At 47.9% G+C, this 27830-nt stretch overlaps 1 protein-coding gene across 1 annotated transcript; it reads left to right on the plus strand.

The window, feature by feature from the left end:
* Window positions 1-51: 51 nt before the first annotated feature.
* Window positions 52-22322, plus strand: EARS2 (glutamyl-tRNA synthetase 2, mitochondrial). Its single transcript, XM_038540035.1, is given in 10 exon segments — window positions 52-171; window positions 173-206; window positions 3357-3512; window positions 7231-7420; window positions 11277-11749; window positions 12948-13056; window positions 15807-15960; window positions 16047-16177; window positions 19931-20066; window positions 20509-22322. Coding segments are annotated over 10 exon segments (1572 nt in total). The 5' UTR covers window positions 52-66; the 3' UTR covers window positions 20593-22322.
* The last annotated feature ends 5508 nt before the right edge of the window (window positions 22323-27830 follow it).

A 27830-nucleotide genomic window follows, 5' to 3' on the forward strand; every position in this document is an offset into this window, starting at 1 on the left:
GGATTGGCCGGGAGAGGTGCCCGGAAGTGATGCACTGAGAAGCCCACGTGTGCGTTCCCATCCCACATGGCGTTGCTCCTGAAGAGGCTGCTGTGGCCCGTGAGGCCCCTCGCGCCCTTGGGCCGCCCCGTGGGACGACGCGCGGCCAGCGTGGGCGCCGATGCCGGGGCCTGCGGTGCGAGTGCGGTTCGCCCCCAGCCCCACAGGTAACCTTGGCGGACGTGACGCTGCAGGTCGAGGTCCACCGACCCGTGCCCGCCACCCCCTCCCCCCAAGGTTCCCGAACGAATCCCTTCCGGTGGCATCGCACTGGGCGGGCAGGGCGACCCCATTTTCCAGAGGCAGAAGCAGGTCCACGAGCGGAAATTATTCTTATTGCCAGGAAGTTCTTTGTGTTCCGTCCTCTTATTTCTGTGTCCGATGAGTGCACGTCAGGCACAGACTGCGTGTGCTAGGCGCCCTTCCAGGCGATGGGATGTGGGGGTCTCGGGGAAGGATGGCGGCCCCTGGCCTCAAGACGCCTACACTGTGGTGGCCGCGACGAGCACGTGTAAAAATCCCCATCCTCGGGATCCCCGGGTGGCCCAGCGGTTTAGCACCTGCCTTCGGCCCAAGGCATAATCCTGGAGACCCGGGGTCGAGTCCCGCGTCGAGCTCCCTGCGTGGAGCCTGAGCCTGCTTCTCCCTCTGCCTGTGTCTCTGCCTCTCTCTCTCTCTCTCTCTCTGTATCGCTGTGTCTCTCATGAACAAATAAAGTCTTAAAAAAAAAAATCCCCATCCTTTTAGACAGTGCCATGAGCCATGTGAGAAACGAAGCAGGGGAGGGAGCTGGGGCTTAGGCAGGAAGCTCAGGAAGGCCTTGTTGAGCACGTATCCCTTGAGCTGAGAACCCAAAGACGTGAAGCCCATAGGAGGAACGTTATGGGCAGAGGAAATTGCATGCAGGTATAAAGGCCCTGTGGTTAGTGGTGTTGGCGTTCAGCAAGCCAGAGAGTGAGGCAGGGGCGCCATGGGCCTCTCCGCTAGTTCCTCGGGTTTTTGTTCTCAAGGAGTCCACCTTCTGCCCCTTCGACACCAAGCATGCCTCTGATTCTGAACTTTAGGGTCCACACTTAAGGCTTCCTCTGTGGCAAGATCCCAGCTATTCAGAGTGACAGGATCTTTACGGCAGGCAGTAGAGTGCAGAGTGGGCTTCTCAAGCCATTGAGACGGGACTAGCTTTTAATTTCCAGTTGATCATGTATCAATATTTTTATAGGACCTGACATCAGTGAGTTACTGAAAAGGGAAAATACGAAAGTGTATAAGATGTGAGCGTATTTCTTTCTTTTTTTTTTTTAATTTTTATTTATTTATGATAGTCACAGAGAGAGAGAGAGAGGCAGAGACATAGGCAGAGGGAGAGGGAGAAGCAGGCTCCATGCACCGGGAGCCCGATGTGGGACTCGATCCCGGGTCTCCAGCATCGCGCCCTGGGCCAAAGGCAGGCGCTAAACCGCTGCGCCACCCAGGGTTCCCGTGAGCGTATTTCTATTAGATTCCCCAGATGTAAGATTCCTCTGTCAGATCGCTGTCTCTAAACATTTATTCTCAATTTCCGTAGTTGGTTGTGAGCCGGCACTAATTCACAGACCAGCACTGGTTTGCACTGTCCTTCGCAGAGCACCCAGTGGTTGGCTGCCAAGGCGTGAGATTGGCTGAGTCCACGTTGCCAGCTTTGCCACTTCTTAGCTGTGTGATGTGGGCAAATTCTATAACCTCTCTGAGTTTGAGTGTCACCCTCTGTCAAATGGAGCTAATGATGGTACCCGCCTCACGGGTTTGAGCTGATGCAACTGAGGCTCTTAGCAAGGTCTGGTACTTAGTAACCAATATTCTTTTTTTATGATTGTAGTTCTCATTTTCCTTGCTGATTTGTAGGAAAAGCCTATGAAGGCTGTTGATTACAGACAGGTAAAAAGAATTATCAAGCAATACAAATCACTAATTGCTAAAACCAATTGAAAGCTGTACTTACCAACATTTAGATCTCACAACCACTGTATGAGGGAGGTTTCTATTTTTTTTGTTTTTACTAACAGATGAGATTGAAGCTCATACAAGGGAAGTCGGGTCCCCAAGGGACAGCAACTAGTAAATGAATGCAGAATCTAAATGCAGGTTTATTTGGTTTAAGAGGTTGTGCTTTCAGGCAGCCCGGGTGGCTCAGCGGTTTAGCACTGCCTTCAGCCCGGGGCCTGATCCCGGAGACGTGGGATCGAGTCTCACGTTGGGCTCCCTGCATGAAGCCTGCTTCTCCCTCTGCCTGTGTCTCTGCCTCTGTGTGTGTGTGTGTGTGTCTCTCATGAATAAATAAATAAAATCTTTAAAAAAAGAGAGAGAGGTTGTGCTTTCAATTACTGGCCCTTCCGTCTTCCATCTTGGAGACCACTGGTTTTTGTGGTGACCATGCAATAACTAGGCGAAAGTTACTTAATCAGTGTTGAACTGGAGTCTGCAGAAGAGCCTTTGGTGTCCTGCACAGCCTTCTACACTTGTGGATGCAGAGAAGCTCATTGTGGAGGTAGGGCCGTGGCTTGGACCAAAGAAGATAGGATAAGGGGAAATGAGAAAATGCTTGCTAATAATCTTTTTTTAAGATTTTATTTTTTCATTAGAGACACAGAGACATAGGCAGAGAGAGAAGCAGGCTCCCTGTGGGGAACCCAATGTGGGACTTGATCCCACGACCCTGGGATCACAACCTGAGCCGAAAGCAGACACTCAGCCACTGAGCCACCCACGCGCCTGGAAAATGCTTAATTTTAAGCTTTCAGTCAGGAATGATGGTAATCTTAGGAGTTTGAACTCAGGTGCAAAGAAATACAGTGGAGTCAAATACTGGTTCATGTTGAAAGCCAAAACTTAAGGTGAAAAACAAAGAGTCTATGCAAAGCATAATTGTATGGGTTTTTTTGTTTTCTTTGTTTTCACCCAAGCACATCATTGAATTTGCACACGTTAAATGCATGTGTGATACGGCTTTAGTGGATAATCCTCTGCTTGTCCTCATTTTGGTAGAACTTAGCCTTAAAGCAAATTTCAAAGTAGAATGGTGGGTAGAGCTGAAATCTTTTCACAAAATCACATACTCTAAAACTTGGGTGGTCTTCTTCCAGGATGAGGGGCTATAGGAGTCGACTACCCCCATCCTCTGGCTGTCTGTCTGGGTCTTAGCTAGAAATATGGGACAGGGTAGCTGTTTCTTGAACTTTGACACTCACTGGGACATCCTGTTACAAGCAGGGCTTGCTTACCTTTTTGGGTTAGGTACGTTAGTTTATCCTTGTCTTGTCTGAACCGTTCTCTTTTACCAGGCTTCTTGCACCTGGGTGGCCTCCGCACTGCCTTGTACAACTATATCTTTGCCAAGAAGCACCAGGGGAGCTTCATCCTCAGGCTGGAGGACACAGATCAGACCCGCCTTGTGCCTGGGGCAGCAGAGAATATCGAGGCCATGCTGGAGTGGGCAGGTGAGACAGGCAAGGGAAAGGAACCTTCTCCAAGGGGGAAGGCAGAGCTGGGATTCTATAGGCCTTCTCCTGGGGCCCTAGATGAAGAATGAGGATTTCCTATAGAGATGTGTACATTTGTGCTGTCTCAGGGGGCACGTGCCACCCCAGAACATGCTGAAGCTCCCTGAGGAACAGCTCCGAGGCCGTTTTGAGGTTCCTTTTCTTACCACAGAATCTCAGATCCAGCTGGGAGCAGACAGGAAAACAGGCCAAGCATCTGCTCTGGAGCAAGGTAGGCCGATAGTGGGAGAAAGCTCCGGCCAGCCCTTATTCCCATGTGGGAATGCTAGCCCAGCTTGTTCAATCTTCTCACTTCCCAGAGGACTCAGAAATGCAAGTCTTTATTACTCTCTTTTTAATGAATATCTCCCATTGTTAAAGTTGAGCCCGAATTTCTTTTTTTTTTTTTTTCTATAAACCATATTGTGTGAGCCAAACAAAACCTGTACAGCATCTAAAGTCAATCTTCTTGTGGGAATTTTAATCCAGAGGCCTGCTAAACTACGGGAAGATGAGGAGTGTGTGTGTGTTCCTTGGGTCAACAGTCACCTACTTGTCAGGACAGGTAGAACCAGTTAGGCTCCCCAAGGAAAATACCAAAATACCAAGACTTTTATAAGATGTGTATCTTAATCTCAGGTAAATTATTAACAAGATTTTGGGTTCCCAAAGGGGAAAAACAGATCATGTCTGTACCTTCTGTCGTAGAACATTATAGCAGATGCTTAAGTCAAGATTAGTTGAATAAAGGAATTCGTTCACAAAGATCACTTACTATAATGAAGGTCAAGTTCCAGCATTGAACGGAGACCCTGTGTCCAGTGAGTAGGGAAAGGATAGATAAACTAATTCATTCTCACCGTGACGTTATGTGTTGATGAGTGCTATGAAGACCAGGGTGACAGGTTAGGGAACTGGCAGGGAGAGATGTTCTCTTAGTCAGGATGGTCTTTTTGGAGGAGGCGACATGAAAGCAGAGATTGCACAGTGAGGGGCAGCCCTGTGGTTACCTGGGCAAAGACTATTCAAAGCAGAGGGAAGAGCAGATGTGAAGGCTCTGTTGCAGGAAAGCGTGTGATGTATTAGAGGAGCAGCAAAGAGGCCAGTGTGGCCCAAGCACAGTGAGCAAAGCAGGGGGACTAGGTGTGAAGACAGAAGTTGGCCAGAGTGGAACCATGTAGTGCCAGGCAGACCAGGATGAGAACTCGGATTTCACGAAGCACCTGCTATGTTCAGGTGCTGTACTAGGCACAAGAGGTACACTGATGAACAAGTCCCACCCTTGGAGCCCCTTGTGGAGTATGATCATGTGAGTGCATCCTGTGGCCCCGTAGCAGAGCTCTTTACCCAGCATTGTGGCAAGGCAGAGGGGTGGCTGACCTCTGTAGCTTCCTGCCTTAGGAGTCACCATTCATTCATTCCTTCCTTCCTTCCTTCCTTCCTTCCTTCCTTCCTTCCTTCCTTCCTTCCTTCCTTCCTTCCTTCCTTCCTTCCTTCCTTTAATTCACTTCATATGAAATTCACCATTTCAAAGTGTACAAATCAGGTACCTGGGTGGCTCAGTTGGTTAAGTGTCTGCCTTCAGCTCAGGTCATGATCCTGGGGTCCTGGGATCAAGTCCCACATCGGGCTCCCTGCGAGGAGTCTGCTTCTCCCTCTACCTGTGTCTCTGCCCCTCTCTGTGTATCTCTCATGAATAAATAAATACAATCTTAAAAAAAAAAAAAAAAAGCGTACAGATCAGTGGTTTTTAGTATATTCACTATGTAACGCCAAGTATCACCTTCATCTAATTTCAGAACGTTTCCATCCTCCCAAAACAAAACTCCATATTTATCAGCAGTCACTCCTATTCCTGCTTCCTTCTAGTCCCTGGCAGTTGCTAATCTATTGTCTGTTGTTTGCCTATTCCAGACATTTCATATAAATGGATTCAGATAATAATGTGACCTTTAACACGACTGGCTTTTACTTAGCTTAGGAGTTCTATGTTGTAGCATGTGTCAATACTTCATTCTTTTTTGTGACCAAATAATCATTATATGGAAATAGCACCTTCTGTTTATCCATTCGTCAATGGATGGGCATTTGGATTATTTCCTCTTTTTTTTTTAAAGATTTATTTATTTGAGGTGGGGGTAGACAAAGAATCTCAAGCAGACTCCTTGCTGAGCCTGGACCCTGACGTGAGGCTCAATCTCAGGACCCGAGATCTTGACCTGAGCCAAAATCAAGAGTTGAACGGTTAACTGACTGAGCCACCCCGACGTCCCAGTTTTTTTACTCCAATGAATGGAACTGCTATGAACATTTATGTACTAGCTGTTACATGAACATATGTTTTCAGTTACCCTAAAGCTACTCTTAAAATCCTGGGCCATTCCAAATGCTGAACATGTTAAAGTTATGTCAGGAAGGGGCTCCTGAATCACTGTCTTTTCTGACAAATTAAGAAACGGAGACCCAGCGGGAGAGGTTAGCTGAATGATAATGATCACAGTCCAAACTGGCTGAGTGCTTAGCACTTAGCAGGCAATACACCAAGCACTTCACCTATGCCATCTCATGCTGACCTCAAAGTACTGCCCAGGTGTTATAATCTCAATGAGGAATTGGAAGCTCTGAAAGGTGACTTGCTCAAGGCTCCAGAGCAGGCCAATGTGTTTGAACCCAGGCCCGTTTGCCTGCAGTCTGTTAATGTCAAGTATGCAGGATTAATCACATCCTTACCTTCCTAACTCGTCGGAAAACTATTTGAGGGCAGAAACCCCACCATCTGGCTCTTCTGTGCCCCTTCTGTCTCTGTGGGATGTGTTTATAGGTTAAATCTGTCCTTCGTGACCTGAGGAAACTAGACTTTGGGTTGGGGCTATGGCTCAGAAGAGATCACATTTCATTGAACACCACATAGTGCCGTGGTTCTCCACGTGATCCTTGGGCTAAGCATTTTGTGAGTGCTGATGCATCCTATTCTTGCTGCTATTGTGCGCAGTAGGCCATCAGCTCCATCTTGCAGGGAAGGATGCTGAGGCAGTACAAGTAGTTAAAAGCGTGGACTGGGATCTGCTAGCCTGGGTTTCAGTGTAGTTGTACCCTTTGTCATTGGTCAAGTGAAGTAACAACCCATCTGTGCCTAGTGTCCTTACCAAATGGGCGTCGTGATGGCATCTAGCTGGTAGGGTGGTTCTGAGGCTTGGCGATGTAACAGAACAGAAAAGCAGTCTGACAGGTGCTTGGCACTGTGGCACTCACACATCTTCAGGATCCCTTGTTACAGCTGCTCAGGCACAGAACCGGGGGTCCCATCAAGGCCTGACGGACTATACCAGGAACTATGCTTTGATCTGAGCCAGCTGTGCCAGGCCTGGGCTGCTCTCCCACCTGGGGGAAGGACAGGTAGAGAGGAGGTGTGCAGTTGAGAGCGTAGACTGTGAAGGCAGCACACCTCCATGACTCCTTATCCGTCAGGCCACATGACCTTGAGTGCTTAGCCTCTCTTGTTTTTTAATTTCTCACCTGTGAAAGGGAAATCGCAATAGTAATGACCCTGAGGATTGTCGTGAGGATTACAGGCCTTACTGAACACACAAAGTACGTAGAACAGTGCCTGGGAACCAGTGCTGCAAGGACATTCGTTATTAGTGTTTGGTGATGATTGTCTCTTGCTATGTCCTAGGCATCCCGCCTGACGAGAGTCCCCGCCGGGGAGGTCCTGTGGGCCCCTACCAGCAATCCCAGCGACTTGAGCTATACGCCCAGGCCACAAAAGCACTGCTGGAGTCCGGCGCTGCCTACCCCTGCTTCTGCTCACCACAGCGGCTAGAGCTCTTGAAGAAGGAGGCGCTGAGGAACCGCCAGACACCACGGTGAGAACCTGCTCCCCAAAGTTGCATATGTCCCTCTGCTGTTGCTGCATTAACAGATCACCCCCAGACTTTGGCCACCGTGTGGCTTCCTATCGGTCAGGAGTCTGGGCACAGCCTAGCTGGGCCTCTTGCAAAGCTCCATTCAAGGTTTTGGCCAGCTTTGTGGTTTTCTCAAGGCTTGGCTTATGGAGGATCTGCTTCCCGTTTCTCTCATGAAGCTACTTGCAGACCTCAGGCTGCGCTGGCTGTTGCCTGGAGATGCCTGCTTCTTGCCACATGAGCCTGTGCATAGGGCAGCTCATGGCATAGCAGCAGGCTTTGCTGCCAGTGAGCCAGAAGGAAAGAGACCAAGCAAGACAGAAGCCAGAGTCTTTTTGTAACCAAATCAAGAACGTGACATCTCATCACTTCTGCATTCCCTTTGTAAGAAGGAAGCTACTAGGTCCAGCCCACACTCTGAGGAGGGGATGACACAAGGGTAGAAACATGGGAGGGCGGGAATCACTGGGGCCATGTCAGAGCTGACCATCACATTGGCTCATGAGCAACAGTAACACATAATTTCAATTGTTGGTTATTCTGAGTAACTAAAAGGGTTTCAGGTCCAACGAGATATATATGCAAAGATCTCTCCTAACTCTGACTCTGGCCACTCAGTTTCCCTCATCATAGACAAATGCTGTGAGACTTTTATTAGGTCTCCTCTAGGTACTCAACACAATCCTTAGTGTGCATTGTTTCTCTTCTCCCCCATCCCAACAGCAGCACACAATTTACAGCTTGTACAACTTACCCATTTCCACTTACCGTCTTGAGGATATCAGTCTATATTGGCCCATGGATTTTTCTTACACTTGTACAGTATTCCACTGTACAGATGTACCATCCCTTAAACCAGTTTCTTACTAACGAATCTTTTTTTTTTTTTTTTTAAGATTTTATTTATTTGACAGAGAGAGAGAGCACAAGCCAGGGGAGCAGCAGAGGGAGAGGGAGAAGCAGGGTCCCCGCCAAGCAGGGATCTGGACCTAGGGCTCAATCCCAGGACTCTGGGATTGTGACCTGAGCCAAAGGCAGACGCTTAACCAACTGAGCCACCCGGGTGTCCCCTTACTAATCTTTGTATTTCCAATCTGTAGTTATAACAAAGGAGCTGGGATGGATCATGTTGACATATATTGTTGTGCGTGTGTACAGGTTGTTTATTGGAGACCTTCCTAGATGTGGAATTTCAGGACCAGTTTGGAACTTTGATAAACACTGTCCTGTGGCCCTTGACCACCTTGCTTCCTCTCAGCAGTGGCATCAGAATATCTGAGCTCCATTTTGTTTATTTTTCTTTTGAGTGAGAGAGTATACACATGCACTCCAGGGGGTGGGGGACAGAGGGAGAGAGAGAGAGAATCCCAAGCAGGCTCCGTGCTCACCATGATGTGGGGCTCAATCTCATGACCTTGAGATCGTGACCTGAGCCGAAATTGAGAGTCAGATGTGTAACTGACTGAGCCGCCTAGGTGCTCCTGTTTTTAAAGAATTCTTTTTTTTTTTTTTATTTTTTTTTTCATTTATTTATGATAGTCACACACAGAGAGAGAGAGAGGCAGAGACATAGGCAGAGGGAGAAGCAGGCTCCATGCACCGGGAGCCTGACGTGGGATTCGATCCTGGGTCTCCCGGATCGCGCCCTGGGCCAAAGGCAGGCGCCAAACCGCTGCGCCACCCAGGGATCCCCTGAAGAATTCTTAAAACTTTTTTAAGTTTATTTAAATCATCAGCACACCCAGCATGGGACTTGAACTCATAGCCTCAAGTTCAAGAGTTGTATGCTCTTCTGACTGAGCCAGTGAGGTGCCACTCCCTTCCCCGCCCCCTTTTTTTTAAGGTAGGCGCCACACCCAATGTGGGGCTTAAAGTCTGAGATCAAGAGTCAAGCTCTACTGACTAAGCCAGCCAAGTACCCCTCTAGGTTCCAATTTAAATGAACTGTTTGGACAAGGACTAGATATTTGTATGAGGTCTTTTAAAATCATGGTCAAATTCTGTCATGGAATCCACAAAGTCATTTACCAACTGAACACTTAGCTTTCTGTCAAGAGGTATGTTTTCAAGCTTTACATTTGTATATCAGGATGCTTTGGGGAGCAAGTAATGGAATACCCTATTTAAAAGGCACAAACCTGGGGTGCCTGGGTGGCCTCGTGTCTGCCTTCAGTTCAGGTTGTGATCTCAGGCTTCCTGCTTAGTGAGGAGTTTGCTTCTCCCTCTTCTGCTCCTCCCTCTGCTTGTGCTCAAACTCTCTTTCTCTCTCAAATAAATAAATAAAATCTTAAAAAGAAAAAAAAAAAAGGGACAAACCAGGGGCACCAGGCTGGCTCAGTCAGTGGAGCATGGGATTTTTGTTTTTAAAGATTGTATTTGGGATCCCTGGGTGGCACAGCGGTTTAGCGCCTGCCTTTGGCCCAGGGCGCAATCCTGGAGATCCGGGATCGAATCCCACATCGGGCTCCCGGTGCATGGAGCCTGCTTCTCCCTCTGCCTGTGTCTCTGCCTCTCTCTCTTTCTCTCTCTATCATAAATAAATAAAAATTAAAAAAAAAAGATTGTGTTTATTTGTTCATGAGAGACACACAGAGAGAGACAGAGACACAGGCAGAGGTAGAACCAGGCTCCATGCATGGAGCCCGATACAGGACTTGATCCCAGGATGCTGGGATCACACCCTGAGCCAAAGGCAGACACTCAACCGCTGAGCCACCCAGGCGACCCTGGAGCATGTGATTCTTGATCTCGGGGTCATGAGTTCAAGCCCATGTTGGGGGTAGAGTTTACTTAAAAAACAATTTCTTTAAAAAAAAGGGACAAGCTACAGGCGCTTGTACTTTAACGCACAGACGGCTCACCTGGGGATCTAGTTAATACATAGATTCAGATTTGTCTGGGCTGGGGCCCAAGATGCTACATTTCTGACAGGATTCCAGATGGGACTGCTGCTGGGGGTCCACAGACCTTACTTGGAGTAGCCAGGGCATAACCTACACAGACATTAACCATTTACTTTGCAGAAATCTGGAGGTGAGACACTCAAGAATAAAACCAGTAGCTTCAAGACATCGGGGCTCTGTTTTGGCTTCTCCTTGCTGTGCCTGTGTATCAGTTCCAAGTGGCTGTGGTGGCTAAGCGTTCTGTCCTCATAAGACAACATCTGAATAGCACAGAAGGAGAAGGCAGGGAATAAAAAAAGAGTTTTTCCTCCTGTGGCTCTTCTGTTCTCAAATGGAGAGAAAATCTTTCCCAGAACCCTAACCCTCTGCTGCCCCTAAGCATACTTTTGTTTGAGTCTCAGTGAGTAGAGTGTTCCTACCTGGACCATTTGCCAGCATCAAGAAAGAGATTGCATGATTGGCTACACCAGCTGTGATTCAGCCCCTGGGACTAGGCATTTTGCCATCTCCTTATTAACAAAGAAGAGGGACAGGCTGGAAGGTAGGCAAGTGTAAGTGTCTGCCATACTGTTTTCTCATTTGGTTTTCTAATATATCCCTCTTTTTATTCCTGTTCAAGACTAGAAAAAGAGGGGCACGTGGGTGGCTCAGTGGTTGTGTCTGCCTTTGGCTCAGGGGTCCTGGGATCAAGTCCCACATCAGGCTCCCTGCAGGGAGCCTGCTTCTCCCTCTATGTCTCTGCCTTTCTCTTTGTGTCTCATGAATAAATATTTTTTTTTTTTTTTAGGGAGAGACTAGAAAAAGAGCTAGAGAAGTAAATGACTTGCCACGGTCATTTAACCAACAGCGACAAAGACAGAACTCATGTCTGTCTTTGGTACTCTTAGCCACTATGCTGCTCTGCTCCCCAACAGGTATGACAATCGGTGCCGGAACCTGACACAGAAGCAGGTGGCCCAGAAGCTAGCCAAAGACCCCAAACCTGCTATCCGCTTCCGCCTAGAGGGGGAAGCCCCAGCCTTCCAGGACCTGGTGTACGGCTGGAATCGGCATGAAGTAGCCAGTGTGGAGGGGGACCCGGTCATCCTGAAGAGCGATGGCTTCCCCACGTACCACCTGGCCTGTGTGGTGGACGACCATCACATGGGCATCAGCCATGTGCTGCGGGGCTCTGAGTGGCTGGTCTCCACCTCCAAGCACCTGCTTCTCTACCAGGCCCTGGGCTGGCAGCCACCTCGCTTTGCCCACCTGCCTCTGCTCCTCAACAAGGATGGCAGCAAGCTGTCCAAGAGGCAAGGGGACATTTTCCTGGAGCAATTTGCTGCTGCTGACTTCCTGCCGGATGCCTTGCTTGATATCATCACCAACTGTGGCTCTGGGTTTGCAGGTACTGCCACCCCCGCCCGACACACACACAGTTGGGAGGTCACAGCAAAACCATAGGAGTGAGGAGTTAGGACTTTGGTGAGGCCCACCTGGTCTTCAGCCCTGGCTGTGCCACCTGCCAGCTACACAGTCTTGGACAAGTTCATTCATGTCTTCAACAGGTGTTGATTGAGCCAGACATTGTGCTTAGTGCTGGGGCTACAACAGTGAACAAGATAGATATAACCCCTGCCCTTTAGGAGCTTATGGTCTTTGAGCTTCACTGGCCTCATCTGTAAAATGGGGAGAAGTATCTACCTCATAGGGTTAGGATTCACTGAGCCCATGAGTATGGAGCACCCAGCAAAGTATCTGATAACCAGTAAGCATGAAAGTTACAGATCTTATGATTATGACAATTCTATCACTACCGCTATGGCAAGTGTGGGTTCCGACAGTATTACTAAGTTATTACTATGACCCTAGTGTTTTTCCCAGCCGAGCCTTCTTATCCTTGGCCCAAGACTTAGAGCCCAAAGTTTAAAGAAGCAGCAAATGACAATGACCTCTTTGTGAACGGGATTTCTGAAAATGGGGGAGTGATAGTCTGCTTACTGTTTATTCTACTCTTATCTGCTTTACTCCTTAAAATATCCTTGAGAGGTATTAGTTATCCCTGCTCTTTGTAAGAGGATTGAGAGGCTCCGAGAAGTTTGAGTGACTTGCTAAAGTCCCACAGCCTGGAAGGGCCGTGGCAGAGACTCTCTTTAGGCCTGGGCCTGACCACGATGCCCACTGACTGCGTGGGGGGGGGGGGCGGTTGCTACTCAAGAGGAGCGGCTCCCACCGCAGCAGTTCATAATGCTGCCTGTGCTTTGGAATCACCCAAGAGACTTGTAAAACGTACTTATGCTCAGGCCACATCTGAATCCAGTGGAATCAATCTCCAGGCACAGCCAGGCTATGGGCATACCGTTCCTGCAGCTCAAGTCAGTGAGGGCAGTAAGGGTTGGTTTAGTCTGATTGTTTTCAAACTTGATTTTCCAGAGAGACAGAATCCTTTCTGCAAGTGAAAGCTCATTTGGGCCCTTGATCTAAAAGAGCTAGAAATTGAATCCCTTTGGTCGAAATGGAATGGGGAGCTCAAAACATGCTCACCCAGCCTCCCTTGTGATTGAAAGGAGAGGCAGGGGGCTGAAGCTGGGCATGCCTACTTGCAGAGAACCAGATGGGCAGGACATTGCCAGAATTGATAACACAGTTTGACCTGACCAGGATCACCTGCCACTCAGCCCTGTTGGACCTGGACAAGCTCCCAGAATTCAACAGGTGAGTGCGGAACCTGAGTGGCTGCTGGTTGGAAAGGGCTTTCTGGCTGATGATGGGCCCCTAGGGCAGAGGCCTGAATTTGACCCATGTGACTCGGTTGTCTAATGTTTTTGACCTGACACAGAGCAAGTAAGTCACCTAACCCCCTGGAGCCTTTGTTTCCTCTTCTTGAACATGGGGCTAATAACAGGACCCACCTCGTGCAGTTGTCTTAAGAATTCAATTAGGGGATCCCTGGCTGGCGCAGCGGTTTGGCGCCTGCCTTTGGCCCAGGGCGCGATCCTGGAGACCCGGGATCGAATCCCACATCGGGCTCCCGGTGCATGGAGCCTGCTTCTCCCTCTGCCTGTGTCTCTGCGCCTCTCTCTCTCTCTGTGACTATCATAAATAAATAAAAATTAAAAAAAAAAAATTCAATTAAACATTCGGCCAACTTTTTACAAAAAAAAATAATAATAATAAAAATAAACATTCGGCCAAAGGACTCTACACCGCCCCTGGCACATAGAAAGTGTTCAGTAAGTGGTGGGTACTGTTTTTGTCGTTGCCATTACTCCTGGCCATCCCTTGTGTGGATTCTGTTAACCATGGCCTGGAAAAGGGGCATCTTCATCTCAGAATCACCATCCCCCAACTCCAACCCCAACTCCAACCCCCCCTAACCAACACAGTGAATGAGCACCATCTCATGGCACCTGTTACATGTTTCATGGAGTTCTTCACTCAGACCTCTAAACCCAGTCACAGTTCAGATCACTGTTGACATACCCTTCTAGGGCCTCAGTGGTAAAACCAGCGGACAGATATGTGCTTAAGGGACAAGGGACTTACTGATGCCATCTCTTGAGCATCAATTTGGGCACAGGCTCTCCTCAGTGCTTTACTTGCCTGATCCCGGAGAATTTACATTGACTGCAGATGTCTTAGGGATGTTATCTCATTTATTTCTCCTATTCGACCTGTGGGGTCAGTTGCATGACCCTGCCCTATTTTGCCTATGCAGAAACTGAGACCGAGGGCAGGTCCACAACTATCTCAGGTTCACATAGTAAACAGCAGGCATCTCTTGAATGGGGCATTCAAGAGCAAATGTAACTTGTACCCTCCCTTTCTGATCTAGGGAAAGCATTATCTTGGGGACATGGGACCAGGGTGGGGAAATATTTGGTGACCCGCTCCAGTCCTCCCCAAAGCATGAGGGCAGCCAGAGGAAGGTAGAGGTGGGCTTTGCTCAGTGTGAATCAGGGAGGAGATGCAGTGTTGGAACTGACGCCCACAGGTTTACTGCAGCCAAAGGTGTCATGTTGAGATATCTCTAACATCAAGCCACTTCTGTGATGATTTCAGTGCTGGTAGTAAGAGTCGCCATCACAGCAACCCTAGAGTTGTGGTGGGAGTAGTAACAGTAATTACCAGCTATCCAGCACCTACTGTCTGCCTCTTGGGGCCCTGAACCTGACATGTGTTATCTCCAGCGTGGCCACTAGGGTCTCTTGATGGCTTGTTTTCTGTTGTTGTCTCGCCGCTGAGACAGTCCTAGAAACCATTTCAGCATGTGGCATTAATTTCTTTTTAAGAAAATCATGTCTTTTGGACAGTGTGTACTCCAGAGAGCTTTCCACAGGGTCTCATCTTTCCACCACTGATGTGCAGGAGCCTCTGCTCTGACTTCCTGCCCGTCTGCAGCTGCCCTGTGCTCTAGGCTTTACATATGGTCTCATTTAGTCTGCACAGTGCCCTATGACAAGGGCTTCCGTCGTCCCCCATCATGCATCCGGAGACTCTGACCATGTAACCTCCTGCAGGCATCTCACGGGGCTGGTCTGATCCGCAGGCCTGTCCAGTTCCAGAGCCCAGGAGATACTCACCCAGGGCTGCTGCCTGCCTTTCTTCCATGTCAGGGACCAGGGCCAAGCGCCTGCAGAATGGTCCTTGGCCCTGAACTACTCCTTCTCGGGTCCCTCCCACATTACTGGGAGTGAAGGCAGCCTGTGGGGGGGGGGGGTTCTGAAGAGTGACCGAGTCTGGCTAGAGGTTTTGCTGCTTCCAAAGAGAGGCAACAAGGAAGCTAGGATAATTCTGGAGAGGAGAACTTTGAACTGACAAGGACACCTGAAGTTTTTAACCGTGAGCCCTGGATTCAAACAGTTCTGCCCTCTGGACCGTCCCATGGCTTCAAATCCTAGAAATCCATATTTTTGATCTCTGCCTGTTTGTGCCAGAGCTCCAGCTTTAAGCTATGCAAGGGGGCAGAGACTTGCAGATCCTGCCTTGTAAGCCCAGGTGTCTGCCCAGGCCAGGCTGGTAGCACAGGGGAGGGTGGCAGGCAGGAAAGAGGAACTGGGGAGGAGAGGGCCTGGCAGACTGTAGCGTCCTGTGCCTGTAACCAGGCAGCCACCACCCTGCTCGAGCCCTGAAGCGTGGGGAATGAGGGACATTTGCTGCCAGATCTCCTGATTTCCTGAGAGAAGCCAGAAATCTCTGTTTTTATGTGATCTTCCTAATTTAAAATGTTAAATGCTACTATTTTAGAAGCCCTGCAAACAGGCTCTCTCTCTGGGTTGCTTGGGGTTCTCAGGCTGATTCAGACCTTGGTCACATCCCTTTCCCATATATTCCATGTCTAGGCTGTGGAAGGGACAGCTCATGTAACATGTCATTCTTCAAACCCTGCCTGGTCCCCTGCAGGGAGAGGGTTTGGGTGGGCTGGGGATGCCATTGTAAGCACAGTCCCTTGGCTTCTCTTACAGGCTGCACCTCTGTCGGCTGGTGAGCAACGAGACCCAGAGGCGCCAGCTGGTGGGGAAGCTGCAGGCCCTGGTGGAGGAGACATTTGGGAGCCAACTACAAGACAGAGATGTCCTGGACCCAGCCTACGTGGAGAGGATCATCCTGCTGAGACAGGTGTGGTGTCCGGGAGACTGAGGGAGTGGGTGGCGCCCCCATTACTTCCTGTCCACAGTGTGTTCAGCGACTGCTTCTTCTCCCAGGGTCACATTTGCCGCCTGCAGGATTTGGTGTCCCCAGCACACTCCTATCTGTGGACTCGCCCTGCTGTGGGCCGAGTGCAGCTGGGTACCATCTCAGAGAAGGTGGACGCAATTGCCAAGCGTGTGCTGGGGTGAGTTCCTACAGGCCAAGCTCAAGGCTCTTCACTTGACTTCTTCTTTCCAGGGCTGGCAGGTGGCCCTGCCACACAGCCCCATGGCTAGCAAGAGGATCTTGGCAAGATGAATGCTGGCTGGCTCCGTTTGGTAGGGGGGCTTACCCAGAGGAGCCCAAACCGTCCCCGGAAGGGGGCACTGCATTTGGGCTTTGGTGTTGGGTCTACCTGGGTTCATCCGCCCACCTTTACTGTGAAAACTAAAGTAGATAATAAGTGCTCACACACATGACTGCAGTAAGCTATTTTATGTATTATATACATTAGGTATGTATTATGTACATGTGAAGGGTGTGTGTATGTATGTGTATGCACTTAAATGCACAGCAGCCTGATAAAATATCAGGTTAAAACAGTATCCCCATTTTATAGATGAGAAAATCAAGACACAGAGAGGTGAAATAACCTGTCTAAAATAATAGTAAGTTGGAGGAGGAGAGATTCAAACCCAGGCTGGCTGGGCCTAGAGGCCATATATCTCTCCGTGCAGAGTGCTCAGACAGTGCCTGAAGCCTAGAAACCTCAATATATTGTTATAATACAAAACAAGCATGTGGCCAAAACTAGAGAATAACACAAATGGTACAAGAAGGTCCATAGCAAAAAGTAAGCTTTCCATCCTACTCCAGGCCCCAACAGAAATGTACCAAGGCTTAGCTGTTTCCTTTGTTTAAGGTCAGAGTATTCAATGATGTGTGTACATATAACTCCAATCTTAGAAATTTTTAAATTTTAAATTTAATATTTTGATTATGAACACATTCAAGCCTTTCAAACCTGAGTTTAACACCTAGAAAGTATAAAAAAGGTAGATAATTGGGAAGCCCATTTTTATCCTTGTCCCCCATCCACCCAGTTCCAGAATCCTCTGTGCGTTACTACTATTCCTAATACTATCTAGATGATCCTTCTTTTTTACACAAAAATGTAACTGTTCTGTGTCTTTGGTTGGTTTAAGATACCTCACAGGTATCTGCCTAGTGCTTAGAGAGCATTCTCCTTCTTTTCTACATCTACACCTATCCCATTATTAAACCACTTTACCATAGTTTATTTAATTCATTTCCTATTGATAGGCATTTGGACTGCTTCCAGATTTTACAGGTACAAACCATGCTGCAACGAATAGCCATGTATAGACTTCATTAAGCAGGTCTGTAGGTATATCTCTAGGATAAATTCCCAAGAGCCATTATTATTATTATTATTATTATTATTATTATTATTATTATTATTATTCTCTTACTTAGGGTGTTCCACCATAGGAGCTCTTAGTTCTAATTCACCAGGACCATTGCCTTAACCCCACATCCTTGCCACGGGATTAGATTTCAGAGATAGTCTGGGGCTCCCACTCAAAGCAGGAAAACTGACACCCAAGCGTTCTGAAGCTGCCAGATTTCTCGAAGTCCCTTCTGTGCCTGTGCCAAGCTCTGGACCAGCTCTGACGTGTCCTGAGCTGCACTGTTGGCCACCTCAGGCCTGTCACTTTTACACCAGCTCCTTGGCAGCTTGCTTCCCCAAAGTGACATGGACGAGTGTACCTGTTTTTCCCCGCGCTACGTTTTATATTTTCCGTATTTTACCTCCTGGACTTTTGGAAATAACAGTGATTCCCTGGCCCAGTCAACGATGCATTGAGAATGATTAACTCTTGCCTACCATTGAAATTCAGTTGCTCAGACGCCCGAGTTAGGGAGGGAATCTGTTGTAAGAGGCAGTCTTTTCACCTTACTTCTGAACACAGTTCCCCGAAGCCCAGCAGAGGCAGGGGGCTGTCTGGACCCCAGTGTGCCCAGGCAGTGTCACAGTTGTCATGGTGGATTGTCCGCACCAGTGAAGCTCTCTTGCCCCAGCCCCTCTACAGCATTTCCGGTTTGGGGTTCCCATAGTTGCCAAAGAGAACTGGGAAGGTGACGTAAAATAGACCCACCCCACCCTGCTCCTGTCCTTTGCTCTGACTCAGAGTTGTTATTTTATTTTTTTGGCAAGTCCAGCTCTGATTGGAGAACCTCTTGAAACTCAAACACACTTGTGAGAGTGGATCTCAGCTGGCCTGCCAGGAAAGCAGAGAGCAGCTGCTGGCCTATTGGACTTTAGGTCTTAAGTGCTTCGACTTGTGGGCAGAGAATGGTTGTAGCACGAGGGGAGGATGCCAGGCTGGCAACGCAGACCTGCGTGGCCCCAGGCAGCAGGCACCATGACTCTCTTCTGCTTTGGGAACTGCTTCACCCTGGGCTACTTCCCCTACTTCATCACCTCCAGGTATAGCAGCCTCTCCGATTACGAGGCCTCCAGGTTCACCTGCCTCTTCATGCAGCTATACAAGATGCTGTTCCTGGCCACTGTTTTTCTCACCTGGGAAGGCGGCATCTGTGACTTCACAGGGGAGTTCATAAACGCCAGCATGGATGAAACAGACCTGATAGGCCTAAGTCTTATGTTCCAGAATGGAGGCCAGGGAGAGTACAAGAGCATGGTTGCTGCCCTAAAAGTTAAAAAGAAAAAAGGAAAGAGAGAGAGAGAGAGAGAAAGAAAAAGAGACTGTTTGTAGCAAGTTGGTGGCAATGCTGTTATGGGACCTGGGGTCTCCCAATATCTTTTCTCCTGCCATTCTATGCTAACGCCCCCCCCCCACCACCACCACCAAAGAGTCTTCCCTCCACTGCATTTCAGGTAATTTCCCTGAGGGCTTCCTTCCATCCTATGTCTAACCCATTCCTTAGTTCGTTTTTGCAATGCCTCTGAGCCCTTGGATATAATAAATGTTAGCTAATAATTAATTTTCTTTTTTTAAATTTTATTTTATTTATTCATGATAGATACAGAGAGAAGAGAGAGAGAGAGAGAGAGAGAGAGAGAGGCAGAGACACAGGCAGAGGGAGAAGCAGGCTCCATGCAGGGAGCCTGATGTGGGACTCCATCCTGGGTCTCCAGGACCAGGCCCTCGGCTGAAGGTGGCGCTAAACCACTGAGCCACCGGGGCTGCCCTAATAATTAATTTTCTAATGAAATATAAGATCTTCTACTCTGGAGTACTTCTTGTCTGTTCAGGCAATATTCTTAGTGCCTGACAACTTTTAACTTAGCCCCACCAGAGCCCTGTGAGGTGCAGACACTGTTATTATCCCCACTTTCCAGATGAGAAAACTGAGGCATAGCAAGCAATAACACCAAGGTAGAAATGAGTCAATCTTCCTATTATGGAGTTTTCCTATATTGTGCTTAAATTGTCTGGGTATGTGGTCCTTTGGTTGTTTTTCTTCCTCGACTTAGATGGGGATGGGGGTGGTAGATCTTCCTTCCCCTCTTATCCCCCAGGCAGGCTTGACAATCACAGCTGACCATTAATCTGACATTCTCCCTCTTATCTGCTTGCCGCAGGCCCATGCAGGCCTCCATAGGCTGGCTCTTTTCTAGGCTTTGTTTAAGTTTATTTGTTTGTTTGTTTGTTTGTTTATTTCTATTGTTATTTTTTGAGTAAGCTCCATGCACTGCATGGAGCCCAATACTGGGCTTGAACTCACAACCCCAAGATCAAGACCTGAGCTGAGAACAAGAGTCAGACGTGTAACCGATGTAGCCACCCAGGTGTTCCTATTTGTTTGTTTTAGTAATCTCTGCACCCCACATGGGTTTTGAGCTCACGACCCTGAGATCAAGAGTCGCATGTTCTTCCAACTGAGTCAGCCAGGCGCCCCTCTCTTCTAGGATCTTAGAAGCACCCAGTATAAGCCTAACTCAGGACATGCTGAATCGTGAACTGAAGAAGGTATCAGAAGGCCTGGAAGGGACCAGACACAGTACTGTGATGCAGTTCCTCCGAGTGGCCCTCAGCGGACAGTTGGTAAATGGGCAGATGGGCTGGACGGCTCCCTGGAGCCCCTCGTTCATCCATTCAGCTGACATTCACTGGCCGGCACTAAGCTCTGGTTTGGGGGGCAAAAAGCCAAATGAAACACGATCGCTCCCTTCATTCAGTCCCTGAGCAGATAGTACTTAACAGAGTACCTACTATGTGCAAGCACTGTGCCAAGTATAGCAGTGAATGAAACACACTCCCTACCTACATGGAGCTGGCAGTTGACTGGGGGTGGTAGACCAATCAATGGGGGAGCACAGGCTCTGGGGAGCCATCCCCAGCCGCAGAAAGTGAAGACAGTAGAAGGCTAATAACTGTGCCCATTGGAGTGCAGGCGGCAGCACTGGGGTTGGCCTGACTGAGGCTGGGTGTCCCCTCTGTAGGCAGCTTAAGGCAGTAAGGCAGTGTTTTCCCTTTTCGTTCTTAGCAAGGACCCCCCGTGGCCGAGATGATGGTGTCCTTGGGAGTGAAGGAAGTGCGAGAACGAATACAGAAGGTGCTTTCCAGCTAGAGAGAAGACGTGCAGGATGGTGGAAGTGGCCCTGGGAACCTGGACATGCCTAGAAACTGCCTTCAGAGAGAAGCAGAGGGGCCCCAAGAAGCTCATGGAAGGAATCCCGAGTGCATTCTCTGGGTGCACACAGTGCATTTACAGCTTCTTACCTCATGTCTGGTTCTAGCGGCACAGGTTAGGGGCTGGTTCATAGAACTGTCTAGAGGACTTGTGTGTCACATTGATCTCAGGCTGCCAGACAGGAGGCTTCAACAACAGAAAACTGTTTTCTCACAATTCTGGAGTCTGAAAGTCCAAGATCAAGGTGTTGGCAGATGTGGCTTCCCAGAGGCCTCTGTCCTTGCCTTGCCCGTGGCCACCTTCTCTCTCTGTCTTCGCATGGTCTTTCCTTGGTGTGTGCCCTTGGCCTCTGCCTGGGTGTTCACATTTCCTCTTTTCAGGTCATGGGTCAGATTGGAGGAAGGCCCACCCTAAAGGCCCAGTTGTAACTTAATCACCCATTTAGGGGTCCTGTCTCCACATACAGTCGCCTTCTGAGGTCCTGGGGTTAAGGCTTCAGCATAGGAGTGTTAAGGAAGCAGGTCAGCCCCTAACAGCTTGGCAGCTTCCTGGACACGTGGGTCTCGGTTCTCGGGCCCCATTGGATGTGAAACAGTGAAGGATGGCTGGTGCATGGCTTGTAAAGGAGAAGTGACCATCTGCCGAGGGTGAGCACTGCGTTTTATACTGCTCTTTGTCCTTGCACTTGGGGCATCCTGTGTCTGCTTCTCTAAAGGTCTTCTCTTTCTCTTTTCCAGTTCTCCAGGCCTGGTCCTTGGACTGATACCTTCGCCCTGCCTGTTTTACACCTCTTTCTTCATATCCATCTCCTCTCTCTGCCCATTCTTGTAAGTCATTGTCTGCAGGTTTCTGAAATAAGATGGTTTATTTATTTATTTAAGTAATCTCTGAAAAAAAAAAAGTAATCTCTGCACCCAAAATGGTGTTCGAATTCACAACCCCAAGATCAAGAGTCAAATGCTCTTCTGACTGAGCCAGACAGATGCCCCTGAAAAAGATGTTCTTATTGGGGTGAATAGGAATGTCCACAGTGGAAAGAAAACGGTGACTGGCTATAAAGACCATTCTGGAAAAATAAATAAAAGTTTTGAAAAAGACCCTACTGAGGTTTCTAGGCTTTCCCCATGTGGCAGCCAGCCTCACAAATGCCCCAGTCATTCCTATGCCCTCATAGTCACACTGAGTAGGGCTGACTTGTGATACCTCATGGTTTCCATTTTGTTCTCTTGGATGACTTACTCTGTGGAAGCCAGCTTCCACATCCTGAAGACACTCAAGCAGCCCTCTGGAGAGGTTCATGGGTCAGGAACCTGAAGCCTCCTGGCCACACCCATGTGAGCAAGCCATCTTGGAAGCGGATCTTTGAGTCTATCAGGTGTTCAGACCACTCCATCCTTTATGAAAAAGATCCTGAGCCAGAACCATTCAGCAAGACTGCTCCTGAATTTCAGACACACACAAATTGAAATAATGGTTGTGTTCTAAAGCCACTTGGGGGCAGCCCTGGTGGTGCAGCGGTTTAGTGCCGCCTGCAGCCTGGGGTGTGATCCTGGAGACCCAGGATTGAGTCCCGCATCGGGCTTCCTGCATGGAGCCTGCTTCTCCCTCTGCCTGTGTCTCTGCCTCTCTCTTGCTCTCTCTGACTGAATAAATAAATAAATCTTAAAAAAAAAAAAAATCTAAAAAAGCCACTTGGGTTAGGGATAATTTGTCACCTAGTGACAGAGGCTCTTTGCCCAGGGAAGTAAGGAACAGAGATTAAGAGTTCGTTATGTCAAAAAAAAAAAAAAAAAAAGAGTTTGTTATGTATTACAGAGTCCTGGTCTTTTCTTGAGAAACACATCAGATAAAGCTTTCTGGTTGCAAGCAATAGAAACCAACTCTGCTGAACATAACTTGACTAGAAACTATGAGTTTTTGGAGAGTTTAGGTTTATGGGAGTTTAAGTGCATGGAGTGAGTCCAACAATCAATAAGAAAGCCAAAGAATCAGTTCTTGAAAAAGATAAGGAACCAGGGAAGTTCTGGTTGAGGCAGCAGTAGCTGACGGCCAGTCTTGTCTGTTTTCTTCAGTGGGGATACATGAACAACTGTTTTTGTTGTTGTTGCTTGTTTCCTTATATGTGTTTTCCCCTTTAGTTTTAGATGACTAGCTAAAGATTTACATTGTTGTTGGGTTGTTTTTTTTTTTTTTTCATTTTTTTTTTTCATTTCTTTTAAGTAATCTCAGCAGCTACTGTGGGGCTCAAACTCAACAACCCAGAGATCAAGTAACACGCTCTCCCGACCGACCAAGCCAGCCAAGTCTCCCTAAAAGATTTACATTCTTAAGAAGAAAGTGTCTGGTTGGGCTGACTGGTTGTGTTGCCATTCCTTAGCTGGGAATAGGTAGTCCCTCAATGCGGGAAATGTCACTCCCAAGGAAAAGTAGGAAGTTTTTTCCAGAAGAAGGGGTAATGGAGAAACAATAGGCATTTCCTGCAGAAGGGGATGCAGAATACTGATACTTGTGGTTTATTGTGCATGTACGTGAGCCTTGACCACTGTTGAGCTTCAGATTATGCTGGTAGTGTTGTAGTCCATCCTCATTCGATTTCCACAATCCCTTGAGAGAGGTATTCTTATTTCTGTGTTATAGGTAGAGAAACTGAGGCTCAGAAGAGTTAATGAACTCTCCTGATGCAAAGCAAGGATTTAAACTCAGGCTTACAACAACCTAGAGTCCAAGCCCAACTCTGAATTACTGAGAGACATCAGAGCCTCTGCTTCTATGACACAAAGGACGGTTATGAGAAACTGGCTCGTGAGTTGATAAAGCTGCTGCCATTTCCTCAGTTGGAGTGAGCTGACTATTAAACAGCATGTGTCTTCAGACTGGGGGTTTTGCTCAGTACTGTGGGTATGTGTGAAGGGACTTCACACATTTGAAACAACCTCAGGTTCATCCCCCAGCGCTTTTGAGAGCATAGTGAATTGGTGAGGGCCATGGAGGCTAACTATCCAGACTGAAAAGCCAGTTCTACCACCTATTCACCATGTGACTTCTGTACCTCAGTTTCCTCGTCTGTAAAATGGGGTTAGCAGTTGTTACTGTGTTAAAAGAGTTGTGAGGATTAAAATAGCTGATATAAAGAAAATTTGTAAAAGAGTGCCCAGCATTTAAAGTATCAGAATCACTCAGTATCTTTTCTAGAAAATGATCACTTGTTCTGTAACCAAGTTTGGAATTTCATTCACATTGCCTTTATACTACTTTGTTTCTTTCTTTTTTTTTTAAGATTTTTATTTATTTATTCATGAGAGACACACAGAGAGAGAGGCACAGACAGAGGCAGAGGGAGAAGCAGGCTCCATGCAGGGAGCCTGACGTGGGACTTGATCCTGGGTCTCCAGGATCATGCCCTGGGCTAAAGGCGGAGCTAAACCGCTGAGCCACCCTGGGCTGCCCTATTTTATTTATTTCTACATAATACTTAATATCATATGAAATTATATAGTGTACTTATATACGTTTACTGCCTACCTTACTCTGAAAACATAAAATTAAGACAGGCAGGCGGTTTGTCTCATTCTTTGCCTGGCATATTGCCTGACACACAATAGGGAATCAAGTGAAGATCTAATGGAAAAAAATAAGGGCCCATCAGTCAAACCAGTGTGTTCAGAAGTGGCAGTCATCTGCTAGTCTTAACTGCCAAATTCTGATAGTTTCCCAGCATTACTTTGCAAGATTTGCAATTGTGGTTAGCAGGCTGGTCTATTGTCTGTAATTTGCTTTGAATCTAGCTAGCTATGAGACATAGACCTCTTTTTTTCAAGTTTTATTTTTAAGTAATCTACACCCAACGTGGGGCCTGAACCCACAACCCCAAGATCAAGAGTCACATGCTCTACAACCCCAAGATCAAGAGTCAGTCACATGCTCTACTGACTGAGCCAGTCACATGTCCCTTCATAAGATAGACTTTAGACAAAGACTGAAGTGAAAGGTAGGGACAAATGGAATAGTTCAATATAGAAGGATGTGCAGTGGGGACTCAAATTGGAAGTCATCTATTTATCAGTTAATATGTTTGTCTTATGACAAAATTCTTCCCTTCCCAGGAACCAAGAGCAATGAATAGTTAGAAAGTGAGGACCCCAGAGAGGGAGGATTTTAATCTGTTCAGGGGTACCAGAAGGCTTTACAGATGAAGTGACCTTTGAACTGGGTCCTAAGGATGAGTTTCCCAGGTCTGTGGGGTTTGGAAGAGTATTCCAAGTAGAATGAGGAAAGGAGAACTTCTCAAAGGTGGTCATGATTGGAACTAAGGGTAGGAGTTAAGGGGGTGTAGAATTGGGCAGAGAAACTAGGCAGAGGGAAATTCCAAATGCTCCCCCTTTAGAGATTTTATTTGACAGCACAATAAGGGGTAACAGCAGGCAGAGGGAGAAGCAGACTCCCTGCTGAGCAGGGAGCCCGATGGGCTTAATCTCAGGACCCTGAAATCATGACCTGGGCCGCCCAGGCCCCCCCTCCCCCCAAGATGGCCCTCTTTGCCAGGTTAAGGGTATCAGGGTGCTGTCTGATGCAAATAACAAAAAAGCCCAGATTCAAACCAGCTTAAAATAAGATTTAGTATTTCATGTAACAGGAAGTTCAGGGGGCAAGGCAGGCTCTAGGGTTGGTTAATTAAACGTTCAGTGACATCAGTAAAGACCCTGGGTCTTTACATCTGGCTGTATAGCCTTGGGTTGGTTTTCTCTGCTCACAAGTGGCTCGCCTAAAGTGCTTGGGCTTCTCTGCACTTCCTCCTTCGTGTGCTGTCAGAGACTGTGGCTTTCGGCGCCTTTCTCCTTAAAAGCAAGGAAACTTTTCTGAGCACCATTGCCCACTTTACTTCCCTGTTCTTGAACTTCTGGGGAAGTGGGAGAAGCATCCTCATAGACCAGTCAGACCCAGAGCTGGGGGCAGGGCCAGCTCTTCCCTGAGCTGCATGGCTGACTGGGGAGTCTTGGGCACTTGAACAAACCTCAGGTTCAGCTAATGAAGACATGAGTTAAATCTTCAGAAGGTAGAAGGTGAGAAGCCACGGAAATATTTTAAGCAGGGAAGTTACGTGATCGGATTTGTGTGTAGATTATTTGAAAGCTCATCCTGGCAGCTGTGCTGCAGAGATTTGAGCAGAACCAGACCAGAAGTAGGGAGCCCTGGTAGGAGATGACTGGAAAATGAGGCATGAGGGGGGGCTGTTGTCCTGGGAAAGCCACGCTTTCTCCCCACAGCCTGACCTTCGTCTGGCTCCCCAGCTGCACTGCACCCATTACAGCCCCTCACATGCCCTCTTGTCTGGTCTTCAACCACATAAGCCTTCCCGAGGCTGCTAGACACATCTCCTTCCTGCCTTTGCACTGCTGTCCTCTGTGACTGGAAGACTCGTCCATCCTCTTTTCTCTGGCTTTGCCAGGTCACTTCCTTCCTAGCCTTCAGATCCCAGCTCTCCTACTTCAGGGAAGCCTCAGCCTTCTTCACAAAAAGCCCTCCTATTGTCTTGAGTCATCAGCACCCTATTCTTTTCCAAAGCACACAATTGGAATCGGTTGCATAACTACTTGTGTAAGTGAGGAGTTCCACAGTTCTGTATTGGTGTCAGTCAAGTCTAGGAGAACAGGGGCCTCCTCGGTCTTCACCATTGTACCCCTGGTGCTGAGAGTGCACTGCTTCACATCGACACTGCTGAGCAAAACAGATCCACCTCTGATTGGATCAGATGACCAGGGTGAGCAGTCAAGTGCACTGATCCTGTCTCAGCCAAAGTCACTATGTTTAGGCAAGAACACTGTTTTGCAGCGTTCAGGAACTTCACATCATTTGTGGTAACTATTTTCATTAGTGAATCACAGGATATGAAATTTTTTTATTTTATTTTATTTTATTTTTTATTTTTATTTTTTGGAAGCCAGGGGATGCCTGGCTCAGTGGTTTAGTGCCTGCCTTGGGCTCAGGGTGTGATCCTGGAGTCCCAGGATCAAGTCCCACCATCGGGCTCCCTCATGGAGCCTGCTTCTCTTCTGCCTGTGTCTCTGCCTCTCTCTCTCTCTCTCTCTCTCTTTCTCTCTCTGTCTCTTGTGAATGAATGGATGAAATCTTTTTAAAAATTAAAAAAAAAGTAATTTGGAAGCCAGTACAATTTGTCTTGGCACTTGTGCTCATCATGATAGCCTGGGAACTCCAACTTAATCCTTGGTAGCTGGGCCAAATGTTAGGTCATGGTCTTTCCCGCAGGCCAGAGCCCCCTCAGCCCTGCCCCCTCCCACCACTCCCCCAATCCTGGTAGCAGTAGGACAGCACAGCAGTCTGTTCACCTGGAGAACCCCTCTAAACCAAATCCATTCAATTCTGTCTTTTTCTCATTCATTTGACAAATACCCATTGTATGTCAGGCCCTGTTAGGCCTGGGGATGTGAAGAGGAGTAATAAAGGTTCATTAATTATAGACACTCAGTCCCAATTATTTATATATTTATGTGTGTATGTATTTACATTTATTTGTTAAGCTTTAAAAAGAAACCCCACCTCAAAGAGATGAGAATGTCATATGAGACCAACAATTACAGTAATAAGAATGTGGAACTGAAGTTGGTAGGGAGGCAATGGAAGTGGTACAGGGATATGGAATTCCTGGGTGGGGGCATTGGGGAAGGAGGGAAGCCAGTCAGGGAACACTTTCTTTCTTTCTTTTTTTTTTTTTTTTAAGATTTTATTTATTCATAGAGAGGCAGAGACACAGGCAGAGGGAGAAGCAGGCTCCATGCAGAGAGCCTGAGGTGGGACTCAATCCAGGGTCTCCAGGATCACGCCCTGGGCTGCAGGCCGTGCTCGCTAAACCGCTGCGCCACCGGGGCTGCCCCGAACACTTTCTTTAGAAGAAGTTGAGGTTTGCCTTTTAATGTCCATTTCAGATAAACAGTAATTTTTTTAGCACAAGTATGTCCCATGCAATATATAGGACATACTTGTGCTAAAAAATTATTTCTGGGCAGCCCCGGTGGCGCAGCGTTTTCGCGCCACCTTCAGCCCAGAGTGTGATCCTGGAGACCCCAGATCGAGTCCCACTTCGGGCTCCCTGCATGGAGCCTGCTACTCCCTCTGCCTGTGTCTCTGCCTCCCTCTCTCTTTCTCTCTCTCTCTCTCTC

This window comes from Canis lupus, chromosome 6, assembly GCF_011100685.1.
Source record: "Canis lupus familiaris isolate Mischka breed German Shepherd chromosome 6, alternate assembly UU_Cfam_GSD_1.0, whole genome shotgun sequence".
Taxonomy (NCBI): Eukaryota; Metazoa; Chordata; class Mammalia; order Carnivora; family Canidae; genus Canis; species Canis lupus.